This window comes from Acyrthosiphon pisum, chromosome A2, assembly GCF_005508785.2.
Source record: "Acyrthosiphon pisum isolate AL4f chromosome A2, pea_aphid_22Mar2018_4r6ur, whole genome shotgun sequence".
NCBI lineage: Eukaryota > Metazoa > Arthropoda > Insecta > Hemiptera > Aphididae > Acyrthosiphon > Acyrthosiphon pisum.
In genome coordinates this window covers 75,709,518-75,727,034 of record NC_042495.1, presented here as the reverse complement: position 1 = coordinate 75,727,034, position 17,517 = coordinate 75,709,518, and the positions used below count along the sequence as shown (strand labels likewise).

Below are 17,517 nucleotides of genomic sequence, written 5' to 3'. Positions count from 1 at the left end.
TAATATATTGGACTTAAGTTTCATCTTAGAGATCATACCAAAAAATTACACACAGCTATAACAGGTATTTAGTTTTTTTTTTTTTATATATTTTGTGAAAATAGCAAGAGTTTTACAAGAGTCTTGGTCTTGTTTTGATCATCACTATTCAATTGATTCCATAAAACTTTTTTTTCGTTTTTAATAGACATGATTTGGTTTAGTTTTTAAAATATATGATTCCAGTAAAAAGTGGATTCTATTAACCAGTTATAACATTAAAAAAATCACTGTGACTGTATTATTATTTATTTTAAATTTAGTTTAACATATTAATTAATAACATTACTATTTGTACAGGTGTATTTGGTTATCAAACATGTTTATTAGAAGCCTTAGTAGAAGACTTAACTGAATTAGAAGTTTCAATTTGTCAATCATACACCTACTTCAAGGTACTATTCAGATTATTTGTTCTATACGACACATATGACATTGTGCACTCTGTTTCTCAAGTATAATTGCATAAGGAGATACCTATTTGGTAACATATGTAAGATGTGATGGAGGGGTGGTGTGGAAAGAAAATAATATACTACATAATACTACAAGTATTATATGTTATAAACTTTTTTTTTATTTTTTATTTATTTGAAGTAATCTACAATCTATACATGTTCTTAGTATAATAGGTAGGTTTGATATGTATGATGACAAGTAAGAATGATATGAATAATAAGATTAGGGAAGGTACCCAGTGGCAACACCCTATATGTTATAAACTTATAACTTATTAATGTTATGGGTGGTTTTGGGAGAGGCCTAAAACCCTTTAAGTTCCCTCAATATATGCCTTCATTGTATTGTGCAAATTAATTTCCAACTATCTAGTTTCCATCAACCTGTGAAATCCTTATTGCCATTGGGTACTAACTACTAATTCTATCTTCTAATACTATCTATGTATTTTTAACTTCACTATAATATTATGTTTTTTTCATAAATAAGTTTAATATTAATTATGAACGAAAAAAACTGTGGTACTGGTTTGTTATAGCCCCGCCATCCATATAACAAAAAATACATAGTATAAATATAAAATAATTCGGCGAAAAATACCATTGTCCATTACTGTGAGGTACCTATAATAATCAGTAATCAGTTATAGATATTCAAAGTTTAGATGAGCTGAGGGGAGTGGTACGGGGTTAATCATAGATACAATTTTGTGGACCCTAACTCAGGAGCCCACACACAAAATTATATCAATATATCCATCATCGAATTATTATTATTATGGAATCAATAAATAAACTCATTATTTTATATTTATACGGATGGCGGGACTATAACATACCTTGGTGGCGGGGCTTTAAAGTTTTCACTCGCTGTGGCAGGGCTATAACAAACCAGTACCAAAACTGTTTATAGAAAAATTAAAAGTTTTTAGACAACAATTTGATTCTGAGTGATAATGTATTGATTTTACAATGATATGTATTTATTTTACAAATTTTTACAACTTTTTACTCACTTTCTTATGTAAAGATTATCTTATTTTGTAATTCAAAAACGAATAACCATAGGCACTTGAGATTTGTATCATATGTTTATTTATCAATTCCTATAGTTGATAATATTTTTACTTGTTTTGAGCTGTTTACAGACAATTAAATTTAAATTTTTTTAGTTTCTTTTTCTATAAATATCAATAAATTTATATTTGTTTGGCCAAAAAGATTCAAAATTTAATACGAGGCTCCTGACATATTGCTTATATAGTAGTTGAAAAAATTTTAAAAATACATTGGCTCCATTTTTTGTATAAGCATTTATATAAAAATATAAAAATGATTTTATACTTAAAAATTTATAAAATGTTCAACTTCAATAACTAAGAATTGAAAACTTACAACAAGGTTCTGCATAAGTAGGTTATTCTGTAACCAATAAATCTCAAAAATATAAAAACAGTTTTTTTTTATAGTTATTTTATGTTTAATTTTGAAGGAGAATAACGATCTTAATTATTTTGTATTAATTTTATAATATGAGTTCAACTTACCAGTTACCGTATTAATAAAAAGTAATAACGATATAAATATAACATAAAATATCTACACTGACAAAACATCACCGCTCAGAATCATTTTTCGTATACAATGATATTATATCATTGAAATCAAATTTAATACCATCCATTATACAGTGACGCACTTGTAACCTACTATCCAGCAGAGCGACATCCACTTACTCTCCTTTTTTTTTTTTAAATTTATTAAGGCCTCAGCGTCTAAGGCCATTGGCTGCATCAACAATATAAAGGTTCACATTTTTCCTTAAATTACATATATATTATATATAGGTAATATGTCACAAAAGATTAATTAATTTGGTCTTCATTATGAATGTAAATGTGTATTTTATGTTGTCCGGATGGAGGGCTTCTGAGGGAATGTTTGGTCTGATTTTTTAGACAAAATTGATTTTATACAATTTTAATATAATTTAATTAATCACAAAATGTTCATTTGACAATGTAAGCTATTTAAAACTTTTTTCTTAAACACTTTAATGATCTTAAACCACTTATTTTTCAATGTTTTTTTTAATTAAATATAATTAATTATTAAACATGAATATTTTATTTTCAGATCACCTATTTTCTTCGTAAAACTTTGACTTTGGACAATTTATCAATAGATATGATAGTTAAAATGAATAAGTTTATTAAACAACTAGCCAAAGCTTGGTGTTCTCGTCAAGAAGGTTTTATCCAAATAACTCAACTTTTGAGTGGTAAACTCATTTATTAATATTTTGTTCTAATTATTATAAATGTTTATATTACCTTAGTTATATAATTATTTTAGATGCACTTCGAATAACTACTAAAAATAAATTAGATAAAGTTTGCACAACTAATCTACTTATGTTAATTCAGTCATTACAAAAAATATCTACTACCGAAAATTGCGGACCAAAAATGGTTTGTGCTTTTGTTGATTTACTTGGACATTTTGCTTCTGTAAGTTGATTAATTTAATTATATAATCTTTATTTTCTTCTAATATTATATTTGATGTAACCTTAGACAAATAATGGAAGTTTTGGATCAACATGGAATATTGATACTAATGTGGTACAACCCATGAGTCCGAAAAATATAATATTATTTTATTTAGACAGTCCATTTCTTCAGGTTTGTATAAATTGTATATACATATACAGTTAATACTTAGTTCTTTGATTTACTTTTAACATAATATCACAGGTTAGAATTGCTGCTATTAGATGTATAAAAGTGATGTGTGATGTTTATGAAAATAATCCAAATACATACAAAATAAGCTATGAAGAAATGTTTGCCATTATATTACATAAAATACATGAAGGATTTACAGTTGATGTGAGTTTCTCACTCTTAGATTATATTATTGTATTATATTATTTGATGAACTATTTAAAAAATATTTCTAGTATGATATTAGTGAAGAAGAACTTGGAGATGAGTATACCAATAGAATTTCCACATATTTATTATGCATGCAATCGTTAATAACATCAAGTGTTAAATTTCGAAAAAAATGTTTGTTCGAAGTTCTTCAAACCGTTTATATCAAACAAATTAACCTAGGTTAGCATTTGTTTTGATAGTGTTTCATTTTTAAATTATAAATTATTTTATTTTAGATTTGGTGATTAATCTGTTACAATGTGTAAAAATTGAATTAAAAATGAAATCGTATATGGAGTTATTAGAAAATAATTTAAAATTTTTACTATGGAAATGGCATTTGAAGTATTCCTCATTCAAAGTAATATTTTTATATACTCTTATTTTTATTAATTATTGATTTGTTAACTATTTATATAGGGATTTCCAATTAAATTGTTTACTTGCACAACAATAGAACAATTCTTTAAAAAATACCCATTTGAAACCATCCCTATTTTAGTTATAAAAAATGACTTGGATTTTTTCAATTCCAAGGGTATTCTTAGTGATGTAATTAAAGTAAGTAACATTTTTATTATCGTGTAAATTTTTTTTATTAAAACATCAAGGTAACTGGTATATTTTTCCCTTCAAAATCTCCATCAGTTGAATTCAATTTTTTTATTAATATTATTCTTAAATTATATATTTATTTGACACTTGTATTGAACCATAATATATAGAAGTAAAAAAAAGCGGGTAAGTGGTAAGCTGTATAGCAGGTTGCAAGTGGGTCATTGTATAATGGATTATTTTAAACTTGAATTCAATGATATTCTATCATTGTATAAGAAAAACGATTCTGAGCGGAGACTGTTTGTCAGTCTGGATATTTTATATTGTTATTAATTATTATATCATATAAGTTATAATTATAATGAATTAATATTATAATATTATATTTTTTAATCGTTCAATGGTGATAAACAAAGCGTTAGAAATTAAAATCTTATTTTTATCGGTTTTTAGTAATTTTTCGGCACTAAATAACTATTGATAAAATTGAAAAATAACTTCTCTAAAGTACCATCTTGATCCAATTCACCAAAAAAGATAAGGTACTATATGTTGAAATTGAAGCACCCCTTCTGGTAGAAATTTTGTATACAGGATATAAAAAAAAAAAAAAATAAAATAAACACCATTGTAAAACCAATAGCTTCCTCACTCCGCTCAGAATCTAAAAAATTATATTGACTTTAATTTGAATATTTAAAAGGGTTACTATGGTTACCAGATGTTTATTTTCTAATCAATGCATATCATAGTCTGTCTATATGAACATTGGTGCACCTAGGGTAGGGATTCTCTAAGGCGTTTCCCCTCACTTTAATGGGAGATTTTTTACAAAGCCTACATAAGATAAAGTTGCTTAATTTGTATTTGTATTGCAATTTTGGATTAGGGTATTTTTTTAAAAATTCATAACCCCCCCCCCCCTTTACAGTATTTATTATAATATAAACTAATTTATGTCTTAAATATTTATCAAAATTGTAAATTTCCAGGAAAACTTTCCTGTCATATTTTCATATTTGTTGGCTATTAAGATTGTAGAGGTGCCATTTCTCAATCATGATGAAATTAAAAACCTCATTGAAAGTCAATTAGGTAAAATAAATTTGAATGAACTAATAAAGTCCCAGTGCTCAAATATAATATTACAATTTATCCAAATGGTTGTCATGAATACTGAGCAGCCAATTTCTCCAATACAAATTAGCAGCGATCAGTTTCTGATTTTAATTAAGATTTATCAAGTAATTAATTTATCTACTTATTCTATTTATTATCATTGTTAATTTATTTATGTTCTGTTAACTATAGGAGACATATGTAAAAAATAAATATCCATTATTAACTTATATGTCAACACAAAATCCCGATTATATTCAAACAATTGTTCACACTCTGTACGTGAATATTGTCAAAACATTAAAAACAGAATTATGGTACATATATTATTTTGTTTTTAAATATTATTCTATTTATTATTTTATTATTAAATTTATAGGTATCAGTCATTTTTCCAGTATACAGTTTTTATGAAGGCTCTTATTGGTCAGTTATTAGATTCTAACCAATTAGATGCATTTTCTCATTTCTTAATTAATCAATCTGTACAGTCGACTATCACCTTATTAAACCAAAATAATTTTGAAATGCACAATTATGCTATTGAATATTTAGAATGGTTATTAATAAATCCAATATGCATTTTAAAATTAAATATTAGTCAAATTGGACCTCTGACATCAAATCTACGAATATTGGCTAAGACACAACCTTCTTTGAATGAAAAATTATTACATTTATTGAATATTCTTAAAACATTCAGTGATCAAATCATTGATTGTGAAACATACAACAAAAATAAAACATCACTACACAAGGACATAAATTCTTTTCTTTCTCAACAAAATGAAAACACTGATATAATTCAATCTTTAAAATTTTTAAGACTGAAGGTTAGTCAGTACTCAAATAATATTTATTTAAAAAAATATTTTAATTAGTAAATACATAGACATTTTTTTTCTTTTAGTTACAAGCAAATGATAAAGAACTTCAATGCATGTACCAAGACCTGTTAAAAATGCGGGGATTTTCAGAAGATTGCGTCAAAAGTATTTTACATTGTTTAATTTGTACACTAGTGAAGCTTACAAAAATTGATGAATTTGAAGTATGTATTTAAGTTATATGTATGTAATAACTTTCTCTGATAGTGTTATAGGTTTCTAAATATAATATGTTCCGAACATCTTTATCCCTGTTGAGCCCATCCATTAGTTGCCAGTACAATTACGATTGTTCATATTAATAGGTATATATTTACTGTACAAAAATTGTATATGGAATTGAAATTTATTTAATGTATTATAATACTGTAGAAACTGGGAAGTTACCACGCTCGCTGAGTGAGCTTTCTTACCTTCTTTTATTTTAATGTCCCTGTTTATTATAATATATATTTAAAAAGAAAACATTCTTCAAATGTTGGTTATCTACGGTTGGAACTGGCTTTAAGATATGTCTGTTATTAACTATAAGTTTTTAAAAAAATTAAAATATTTTAAATAATTACTTATTTTTTAAATTTATAAAAAATTACTAGTAAAACAAGTTTTGTTCAAATCATTCTTTCAAATGCACAATATTATCTTTACTTAAGTTTTTTATCTCAAATTCAGATTTTTTAATTCCACCATGCAGGGTTATTCTTTTATCACGAAACACTCATTATCTCAAAAAGTATTAGTGTTTTTGAAAATATTATTTTACATAGTTTCAAGTTGTTAAAAAAATTATAGTTTCAAATATAATTAAAAATTAAATAAATGCAAACAATTTTAAATATTTTTTTTCTTAATAATTTTTTAAGGTTTTTTACTTTTTTGAATGCAACATGAATTTTAATTTCATATTCCAAATCAAAATATTTTTCTAAGTATTTTGTTGCATAAAAATCAAATTTAGGACGAGTAGTTTATGAGTTATAAGTATTTAAAGTTTAGTTGGGCGGAGAGGAGTGGTACCCCGCAAAATGTTTGTCCACTACTCAGCTTGTCTAAACTTTAAATACTACTCATAAACTACTTGTCCTAAATTCAATATTTATGCATCAAAATACTTGGATAAATATTCTGCTTTGGAATATAAAATTAAAACTACTTTATGTTGTCAATCAAAATAGTAAAAACATAAAAAATTATAAGGATAAAAATATTTTTAAAAACATTAATACTTTTTGAAATAATGAGTAATAAAAGAATAACTTTTTTTTTTCAAGTTAATCGAGGGACGGAGGAGGAATCGCGTTAGCATTATTTCTCCTCAGACCCTCATCGTTTATTGACATATAACATAGTAAATATATCAATGGTGTCAGGCCTAAACCCCTGCGACCTGGCAGACTTTCCTCAGCGAACACTGGTAAGTACATGCCTGCCAGGGAGCTCGTTGCTCGGGGGCTCACAACAAAAATGTATAAGACAGTATTCCATAAGGCGAAGACTTACTTGCTAGGTCGGAGGTTCATTTGGAACTCCTCTTATACTGTGTTTGATGTCGGGGTCCGGTGTGGGCTCTCTTCTTAAATAAATGAATCACCTTGTATACCTATCCTTTTTGTTATTTTTATATGTGTATTTATGATTATATCATATACAATCTATAATAAATTATTCATGGTTATTGTCTGTTTAATAAGTATTCTCAAATTAAAATATTTGCATATCCCAATAAAGTAAGTAAATGCTTAAGTCATTTTCCAATAATATCTTTAACTTAGGCACCCTTTGTCCCTTCATGAAACTTTTGGAACATTTTTAAAATTGTATTAAGTAATTTTCATTTTATATAATTTAATATATTTGTATTATAGATTCAAATCTTAGCTGCCAGTTGTTTAGGGATATTGGGTCCAGCTGATTTAACTACTCTAATATTGCAACCGGAACCTGAAGTATTGAAATTAGAATCTAATATATCCCTAGAATACTCATTTATAAAGCATATAGTTGAATTGGTTTTAAATTACTTAAGTGACTATAATATTTCTGTTTTGGAATCAAGTAATATAACCTTATTCAAAGTTATGGCGACTGATGAAGGACAATGTTTATATGGTAACATAATTAGTAACTTTCATTAAAACATTGTTTAATTGTATTAACTTTACTATTTTAAATGTATATAAACATTTAGAAGAATTAGGTGCAAAGGCTTTGTACCCGTTTAAACATGGACAATCTTCAATGGAAGAACTGGATGTTGAATTATCATTTGATATTGAACAATTTAATTTACTAATTGATAAAAACGATATCTGGTGCCCATTAGATGAATCTATCTCTTACAATAATTGGATTACAATCATTACAAAACATTTATTGGAAACACTTCAAGGCTTTTGCAAAAGTTTATTGCCTATTGCAGAAAATAAAGTAAACACTTTAAATAGATATATTAACATCTATAGTAATATCAATTAATATAAATATAATTTTAGCCTGTGTTTTGTGAAAACATTTTACCACATCTAGTTTATTTCCTTCTTGAATACAAACCATTGACAAGGCCTATATTAAATAAACATTTGAACAGATTTTTTCTTGAACATTATAAAATGAGAAGTGAAAAGATAAATAGAAATATTCATCAAGGTAATGGTACAAATAATTATTCATTAAAAGTATAGACTTAAGTAATTAATTCACTAACTATATCACAGTTTATTGTACATGAAATTAATTTGTTGTATATTTAAATATTTTGTTCTCAAGGTCTTAATAATATAGATTTTCTTTTTTTTATACATATATAACTGAGGTGGTAAAAAAACCTGAGGTGTTTGATACTTTTCATTATTTAGACCTAGTCATATTTTACATTAAAATATAGATAGACGGTTAATATTCTAGTACAATATTGTAATAGTAACATTGCCACAAAAATACATAGTACACTATTTATACATTATAATATATTATTATATTCCATCATAAGTATTTTAACGTAAAAATAACTTTGTTTTGTTTTAGTTTCTCAGATATATATTTCCAACTATTTACTGCCTTAAACACTATTTTTAAGTTGAATTAAAAGTAGGATGCTCCAGAGAAATATAGGGAAAATTAAATTTATGGAAAGAGAGACAAATGAAGAAGTGTTAGATTTAGTAAAAGAAAAAAGAATTTTGCTAAACTGTATAAAAAATAAGTCAGTTGCATATGATAGGTCATAACCTGAGACACAACAAGGAACTCCATAACACTACACCAGAAGGTATAGAAGAAGGGAAACGTAGTAGAGAATAACCACAAATAAATAATATAGTATGGAAAAGTGGACTTGTATAGATAACTCAAGGATAAAGGATATGTGAGGGAACCATGTAGAGATCATTTAACTATCTATTGAAAACTAAAAACTAAAAAATAGATTTATGACTACAACAGAGTGTGTGAAAATCCCCACAAGTTATATTAAAATTAAAATTTAAATCACCTTCCTAAAAAAATCCTGTCTTTAAAATTAGAGTGAATTTATTTTTTATCAAACTTAAGGGTCCTGGTTGCAATTTTTCAAATTTTCCGCAATTCTATAAAATTTGAAATTAGGGGGAGTTAATAGGGTGTATTATATCGATCAAAACACACTTTACAGGAAAAACTCTCATACCCCGTAGATTAGTTCAATTTCTGTAAATTTTTTTTTGTTAGATAGAGGAATATTTTTTACAGGGCGTATTGGACTTTGATTTTTGATTAGGTACGTTGCTAAAAACAAAAAATAATACAAAAACTAAAAAATTGTAAAAATGGATTAAATTCAAACTTGTAATATAAGATTTAGAAAAATAATTTTGAAAATCCAAGTCCCTGCAATAAGTCTTCCTCTATCTAACAAAAAAAAATTACGGAAATTGGACCAATCTACAAGGTGTGAGAGTTTTTCTTGTAAGGCATGTTTTTGAGGAAAAAAACAGGTCGCGCGCAGACCCCTTTAAACTAAAAATATTATATCTCATAGGTTTTTATAGATATTTTAATTTTAAAGCTACTGCAAGACGTTATGAGCATTTAAAATTGTAATTTATTCTTAGACCTTATGGCTTACAATATGGTCTATGCATACATCATACACTCATGCTATGAGATAGCCTAGATAAGATTCTTAGCTATAAGGACCATTCACAATAATATTAAAACTAAAAACTCAAATTTGGTGCGTTGTTTGTTTCTAAAATGGAGGCAACACATATTTTGGCATAATTTTAATACGAAAGTTATTTATAATATTAATAATAATTTTAATTGGTGTCCTCAGTTAATTCATGTTGAGAACTGCTGATCTAAGCTATATATTATAATTGAGTATATATTGTATATTATATTGCTTACCTACACTTATTCATTACAAGTCTTAAAAAATGTGTGCTTTATTTTAATTGAATAATGTTCTCTGATACCCTGGAGAAAAGCTTTCAATTGGTTATTTGAGTTTACTGATCGCCTCCATTCTTCTTTTAACTACTGACCTAATAAAGGTCTTGCTTCATGACTTAATATCATACTTGCATGGTCTTCAAATATATACCTTATACAGTTATACCTACTATATGTCTATATTACATTATTTTCTATTGACTGTTATAGCTTATGATGCCATTGAAAATAACATTTATTGTAATAAATCGGCTGTACAATGTCTTCTAAGCATCATTAATTTTATCAGACTTCAACAAAACGATCCTTTACAGTAATTATCATTTTAATATTTCTTTATAGTTTTAAAAATATTATTCTTTTACTTAACAAGAAACTAATTTAAAGATTTTATAAATTTTATTATATCAATATTAGTAAAAGGCAAATTTGTATTTTTAGAACAAATTTGGATATAAATTACTTATATGTATCCCAAGCAGCTCAATTTTGCTCTGCACATTTTACTTCTATCCAATATTTAGAGCTTTGGTGTGAAACTACATTGAAGTAAGTTATTGATTTATTGTAATATTTATTAATTTATTCTTTATACTTCCAATAGTACTCAGGCCTCGTTGATTGTAAACAAACTTTGAGTAGTTTTTAAAAAAACCGTAGTTTTTAAAAAACCATAGTTTTTTTATATTTTAATTTTTTAATTTTATGGTTATTTAAAAAAATTAAATTTCAATTATATAATATATACCAACTTAATCTATTTAAAAAAACTCATATTTTTTAGTAGAATTTACCAAGATTATTTTGACGAAGCGACCAACTAGGCCCGACATATTATGGATGCACAAATGCATAATAGTTACCAACTATTATTTATACAATATCTTTACTTGTATTTATTTAAATAAATGTGTCATATTGTATAACAATTGGTTAACATTGTTATTATTTTTTCACATTTAGAAGAATGAACAAAGATAAAGAGTCGATGATATTAAATCCTGTGGATGTGATCACAGAAGTATTACCCAAAGAAGGACTTTTATTGCAATCAATTCTTAATGAAGTTTGTTATTAATCTATTAATATTATTCTAAATATAAAATGCCAATTATAATTATTAACTATTTAGTATTTACTAATCATAATTTTAAAATGATTATATTTTGAATAATGCATAACTTTCATTTTAGTCTTTACAATTCTGAAAAAGTATGATGTGCAATAATACATTCAGCATAAGTACAAAATTCATCCAAAAACATCCGGTTAAAATCCACCCAACCTTTTTATTATAATTATTAAGTTAATAAAATACAATGATAAATAACTATAATCAAATATATTTTAATTTTAATACTACCAATGATAATCTAGTCACTTTTATTTTTAATATGTTCTAACTAAACATGTTTCAAAAAAAAAAAAAAAACAGGGACATCATTCTGCTATTTAATATATTTTGACTGCACCCCATCATTTAGTAGATAACTATAATGTATGTGAGACGTTTTTATTTAATGTTAAATTATTGTATAAGAAAAACAGTTTTGAGAGAAAAATACCTATGAGAAATAAAAACTTATACAAATCTATATGTCATTTCTATTTCTATTGGTGTATTCCTTTAAAAGCACAAGTAATAAATATGAATTGATTCATATAAATATATAAGTAGTTGAAAATATAAATATTACATGATTAAAATGTATTCATAACATTTGGTAGATCATATTTGCTGTATAATAATTAATAATATATTCCATAACAAAAAGCTTGAAATCCTACATAGGGACGGAAACAATATACATATACCTATCAATTGTTTTCTGAAAGAATATCTAATTTCGGTATCAATATTTGCCTTTTGGTAATATTGGTACATTAATAATGTATTCTCTTTCTTTAAAAATTGATGTGCTGATATTTATTTAAAAAATAAAATTCAAAATCAGGAGATTATTTGCACTGATTGCTCAAGTATTGAAATCCTATATATATATACTATACCAATTAAACATAATCATCACACGGAAGTAGATTGAAAGTAGATAAAAGTTGAATTGTACAATTTAGATCCTATATGAATAAACATGTCATTTGCATCTTAACAATTTTTTCTTTATTTAAATAAATCTTTACTTCAAAATAAATAATTCAATAAATAAATACATTTAGTCTTATAAAAGAATTGGTGATTCTGATGCAATTGAAGGCTGTGGTTCAAGTTATTTACTAAATATTTCTTCTCGTACACAATACTATCAACAACTTAGAAAATGGGATCGTGTTATGGAGAATTGTGATTTGCAGCAGACCACAGAAGTCATTTCCAAAGGTGATTTACAGTTGTAGAATAAACTTAGCTTTCAACAAAATATCAACAACTTTTAGTAAAAATATACTCATATGACTGTTTAATAAATGTCTTGTAATTTAGATTATTTAGAAGCATTTACAAACTCTGGATTACAAAATGTTGCTCACATCATGGCTTCCAGCAATGATAGTTTAAAATATGACTATTGTTGGCAATTAAATAAATGGGATTTACCAGATTGTGGCGAAAAGTCTTTTGAATCATTGCATTATCATGCTTTACGACATGTATATCTGAAAAATGTAGATAGGGCAATTCCTTTGATAAATGAAGCTAGATTAGTAGTTATTGAGTCTCTATATTGTGCAAGTCTAGAATCAACAGCAACAATTTATACTCCGTTAGCCAAACTTAAAATAATTGAAGTAAGTAAATTACTGAATACACTTAGATTTAATAAATAATACCTAATTACATTTTTTTTTTTAATAATTATACTTAAAGGACCTTGATGATTTTATCTTTACATCAGATAAAAAAAAATTATTTTATAACTGGTTAGATGAAAAAACTTTAAGAACCAATGATTTTGTAAATATCAATAAAATACTTTCCCAACGTTGTAAGTTATTGGATTTTAATGGTGATAAAAGATCAGGCATACTAAGAATGAAAATAGCAGAGCTAGCTCAACAAAATGATTGGTTACAAGAATCTGGAAGACATTTAGCCACAGTTGTTAATTTAGACATTTATCAGAAACATACCGTCTTATGGGCAAAGGTGGAGGAGACTAGGCTTTTATGGAAAAGAAATGACTGTCATATGGCAAGGTAAAATGTTACCATCTCGATTATACATTTTAATATAATAATAATATTTAAATGGTTAATTTTTCAGAGTTTTATTAAAAAATGTTGTTGAAGAACTTGAAAATTGTGAATATAATTGTGAATATCCTTTCTTACATTCATTAGCATTACAACTTTATGGTTCTTGGATGGAAGAAACAAAATCAGAAACATCAAATGATATTATAAGAAAATATTTTCAAAAGGTACAATATGTTCTTTACATTTTATAAGTTAAATTAATAGAAATAATTGTTCAGGTATAAAAAAAAAAAAAACAGTAAAATCTTATTAATAGAGTTAGGATGTTGATGACCTAAAAAACTCACAAAAATGCCCTAAAAAAATGACCTTTTTGTATGTTTTCAAAAAATGACCTTAAAATTAATCTAAAATACTAATTAAGTAAGTGAAAAAACTTGCTTATAAATAATATTTTTTATTAGAGATATGGGTATAATAATGGGTGTAATAGTAGAAGCATTTAAATAATTTATAAATAAATTTCAATATTAAAAATAAATTAAAAAGTAAAATATAAATAAAAAAAAAATATTAAAAATATTTTCATTATTAGTGTTAGTATGTTGTTATTTATAATATTCATATTGCATTATTGCACTGTACAATTAATATGTGTCAATTTAATCTTGTTTATCGGATTTATTCCATACAATTTATAAATATAATACTCGATAGGCGTGTATGATCGGCATATGTCTGAAAGAGCACTCGTTTCATCAATATATAACACTCAAAGAGTAAATCTTATCGGTATTTTTAATACCATAGATAAGTATATATATGTCTAATACCTAGACTGACATACTGTCTTCGCTCAGAATCGTTTTTCTTATACAATGATATTGTATCATTGAATTCAAATTTAATACCATCCATTATACAGTGACCCACTTCGAACCTACTGTACAGTAGAGCGACATCCACTTACCCATCTTTTTTTAATTAAATGGGCAACTTCATATATAAATTAAAATATATCCTTTTGTTTATACCTCTGATGCATCACTAACTATACTATGATTATTCCTTATTAAGAACAACTTGGATCACCAATGCATCCTTCTGCTATTCTTAATACTGTTTCTACGTAATTAATTTTATTACTTTAATTTAAGATTTATTTTTTAATAATAATTAATATTGTAATTAGTTACCATAATATGGTTATCTGTCCGTACTTTTAATAATACATAATATAATAATACATGTGTACTTATAGTCTATCAGAAGATTAAAATTGGAATCAGCTCATACAGATGAGTTTGGATTAGATTGTAAAAAAGTACTGTCAGATGCTCATAAACATTTATCTCAATTTACCGATACATTATATCAACAATTATATAAATACATAAAATCAGAAAATTTTCAAAAACATAACCTTGAAGTTGAAGACAATATAATTAAAGGAAAAGAATTGGTTGAATTAGGAAAATCAACCCATAACACAGAAAAATATAAGGCTGGTACATATTTGAACAATCAAAGTGCAATTGATAAAAGAGATATAAGTAACAAACACGAGGAGAAGAATAAATATTTGAAACTAACACTTCAGTAAGTAATATGAATATTGCACTTCATAATAAGAAAAATATCTGTTATACAATGTAGTCAATTAGCTGATATGAATCACATAATATTTATTGAATGCATGAACATATTATATAAACATAAATTGATTTGTCATCATAAAAAGGGGATATTCCCTGTAAATAGGAATATAGGATAGGTATTTATTTTTTTATAAAAACCAAGTACGTAAAAAATAAAGTAAAATTTTCACATTGCTCCAAAAATATTTAAAACATTTAAATGTAATTGTCAACAAGTATATACGGTGTGATCCATTTTAACATAAGACAAATATTTGTTTACATTATTATTTTTAAGTTTTTACTCTTTTGAATGACAACATACATTTTTAATTAATATTCCAAAGCAGAACATGAATCGAATGTAGTTTATAAGTTATAATTTGAAAGCAGGGCTTTCCAAGCCCTAGAACTACTGTTTCTAGCAAATTCCTATTTTTTAATATGTCATAGTACATCCAAAGTAAGTTACAAATTTATATTAAATTTCCCTGATATCATTATCGTATACAACATTTTATTTTGCTAGTTTGTTTAATTCAAAGTGCTATTTTTTTGCTATTTTAGCTATATTATCATATATGAATGAAATATTACACATTTTGTTAAATTTAATTTTTTTTACCCAACAAATAAAATTTACATTCATAGAAAAAAAAACTAAAAAAATTTAAAATTGATAATGTCTGTAAACAGCTCAATACAAGTCAAAATATTTTGAATATCTTATCGTGTGCAGAAAATGCTAATATAAACAACCAGTGAAAATGTCACGTATCTACAGTCATTATTTTTAGAGTTACACCAAAAATTAAAATAGATTTTGCGTAAAAATTCCTGCTTTTCCTGAATTTTTTGTATGTTTTTCATGACGCATTTAAAAATTACTGGGAATTTTGACCTACCCAATGCATCTAGTAGATATACATTCCCATAAAACAAGATACTGAAGTTGAAAATTGAAGCATTTTTACTGTCCCAAAAAGTGATGACAGACAAAAAAAAAACACATTGTAAAACAATACATTCATCGCCCCGTTCAGAATCTAAAATGTATGCTAATTTAAAAATGATTACGATAAAAAATGGGAAAATATTAAATTTTGTATTAAAATGTTGTTTAAAAAAACTATATTTTCGAAAATATTAATAGTTTTCAAAATAATAAGTGTCTTACGATATATGAATAACCCCAGGTATATGGTTTTTTAAATTTTTGTTTGTAATAGAGGTGGACCTGTTAATCTATTTTCTGTCTAGTTTTTTCACAGTTAAATTTTAAAGCGCTAAGTCACTTAGTATACCCTATAACAGGGGTCGCCATCCCTTTCCAACAAGTGAGCCACATTAAGCATTTTAAGTATCTGGTAATCTACCTCTAATTGTTTAGGACTTTAGGTACCTATACTATTTATATTACTACATACAGCATAACAATAGATTTGATTAATAATCTTACATTATTTTCCCATCAGATATGTTTTACTTTGCTAATGAACAGTGGCGCAACTAGAGTTCAAATCTTGGGGGTGCTACAAAAGGTAAACCGTTATATGGCCGTCGGGGGCTCCCCCCACACCCCCCATTACACCTTTAAAATACTTTATTTTGACTATTATTATTAGGTATATTCAAATACTAAAAATGATAACACATTTTTTTTTATTTATTGTATTTTATGATTTAAAATTATTAAAGTGTTAAACATAATCTTCTGTCAATGGTAGCAAATGTGTTTATACAATTTTATATATTTTTTATTATATTTTACTATAACAAAGAATCAAACTTACCAGGATGAGATATTGATATGTCGTTTGTTTCACAAAATTGTATAATTTTTAACCATAATTCTGATAATGACTTATCTGTTCTCATGTTTTTAAATGGCTCAATTACATTATTAATAATCATTTCGGCCTTCCCTAATGTAGCTGTCTATGATTGTAGTGTTGAACTTAAGATGTTTATAATTCCTAAAACATCTCTTAAAACCATAACTAAAATTACAAATTGGAATTTTGTTAATTGACTAATGATACCTAAAAATGAAATATAACTTTTTTGAGTACTCAATAACATTTCATTTTTCATTATTTATTATATTATCTATAGCTTCAGCTACATCTTTATCAGCTTCTTCTTCAATTTCATTTTTTTAAAAATTTAAAAATTGCTGAATAATTGTTTATCATTGAATGGCAATTTCGATATCGACAAACCTATCGCGTATCATAAACTCTTATTATATTGCCTTTCTTTAACCCTAATTCAGTCTAAATTTCAAGTAATTTTG

The 17,517-nt window shown here is 25.7% G+C and overlaps 1 protein-coding gene across 1 annotated transcript in view; it reads left to right on the top strand.

Annotated features, from left to right (window-relative positions):
* LOC100167029 (serine-protein kinase ATM) overlaps positions 1–17,517 on the top strand; it is a 29,895-nt gene that overhangs the window by 2,691 nt on the left and 9,687 nt on the right. The window contains exons 11-33 of the mRNA XM_029488967.1: positions 340–434; positions 2,634–2,778; positions 2,853–3,007; positions 3,074–3,181; positions 3,254–3,388; positions 3,460–3,616; positions 3,673–3,797; positions 3,857–3,997; positions 4,987–5,238; positions 5,306–5,430; positions 5,493–5,946; positions 6,024–6,164; positions 7,866–8,109; positions 8,189–8,427; positions 8,493–8,646; positions 10,642–10,744; positions 10,873–10,980; positions 11,395–11,497; positions 12,610–12,769; positions 12,872–13,176; positions 13,256–13,584; positions 13,652–13,808; positions 14,846–15,183. Of these exons, the coding sequence (XP_029344827.1) occupies positions 340–434; positions 2,634–2,778; positions 2,853–3,007; positions 3,074–3,181; positions 3,254–3,388; positions 3,460–3,616; positions 3,673–3,797; positions 3,857–3,997; positions 4,987–5,238; positions 5,306–5,430; positions 5,493–5,946; positions 6,024–6,164; positions 7,866–8,109; positions 8,189–8,427; positions 8,493–8,646; positions 10,642–10,744; positions 10,873–10,980; positions 11,395–11,497; positions 12,610–12,769; positions 12,872–13,176; positions 13,256–13,584; positions 13,652–13,808; positions 14,846–15,183 (4,273 nt within the window). The remainder of the gene's footprint in view (positions 1–339; positions 435–2,633; positions 2,779–2,852; positions 3,008–3,073; positions 3,182–3,253; positions 3,389–3,459; positions 3,617–3,672; positions 3,798–3,856; positions 3,998–4,986; positions 5,239–5,305; positions 5,431–5,492; positions 5,947–6,023; positions 6,165–7,865; positions 8,110–8,188; positions 8,428–8,492; positions 8,647–10,641; positions 10,745–10,872; positions 10,981–11,394; positions 11,498–12,609; positions 12,770–12,871; positions 13,177–13,255; positions 13,585–13,651; positions 13,809–14,845; positions 15,184–17,517) is intronic.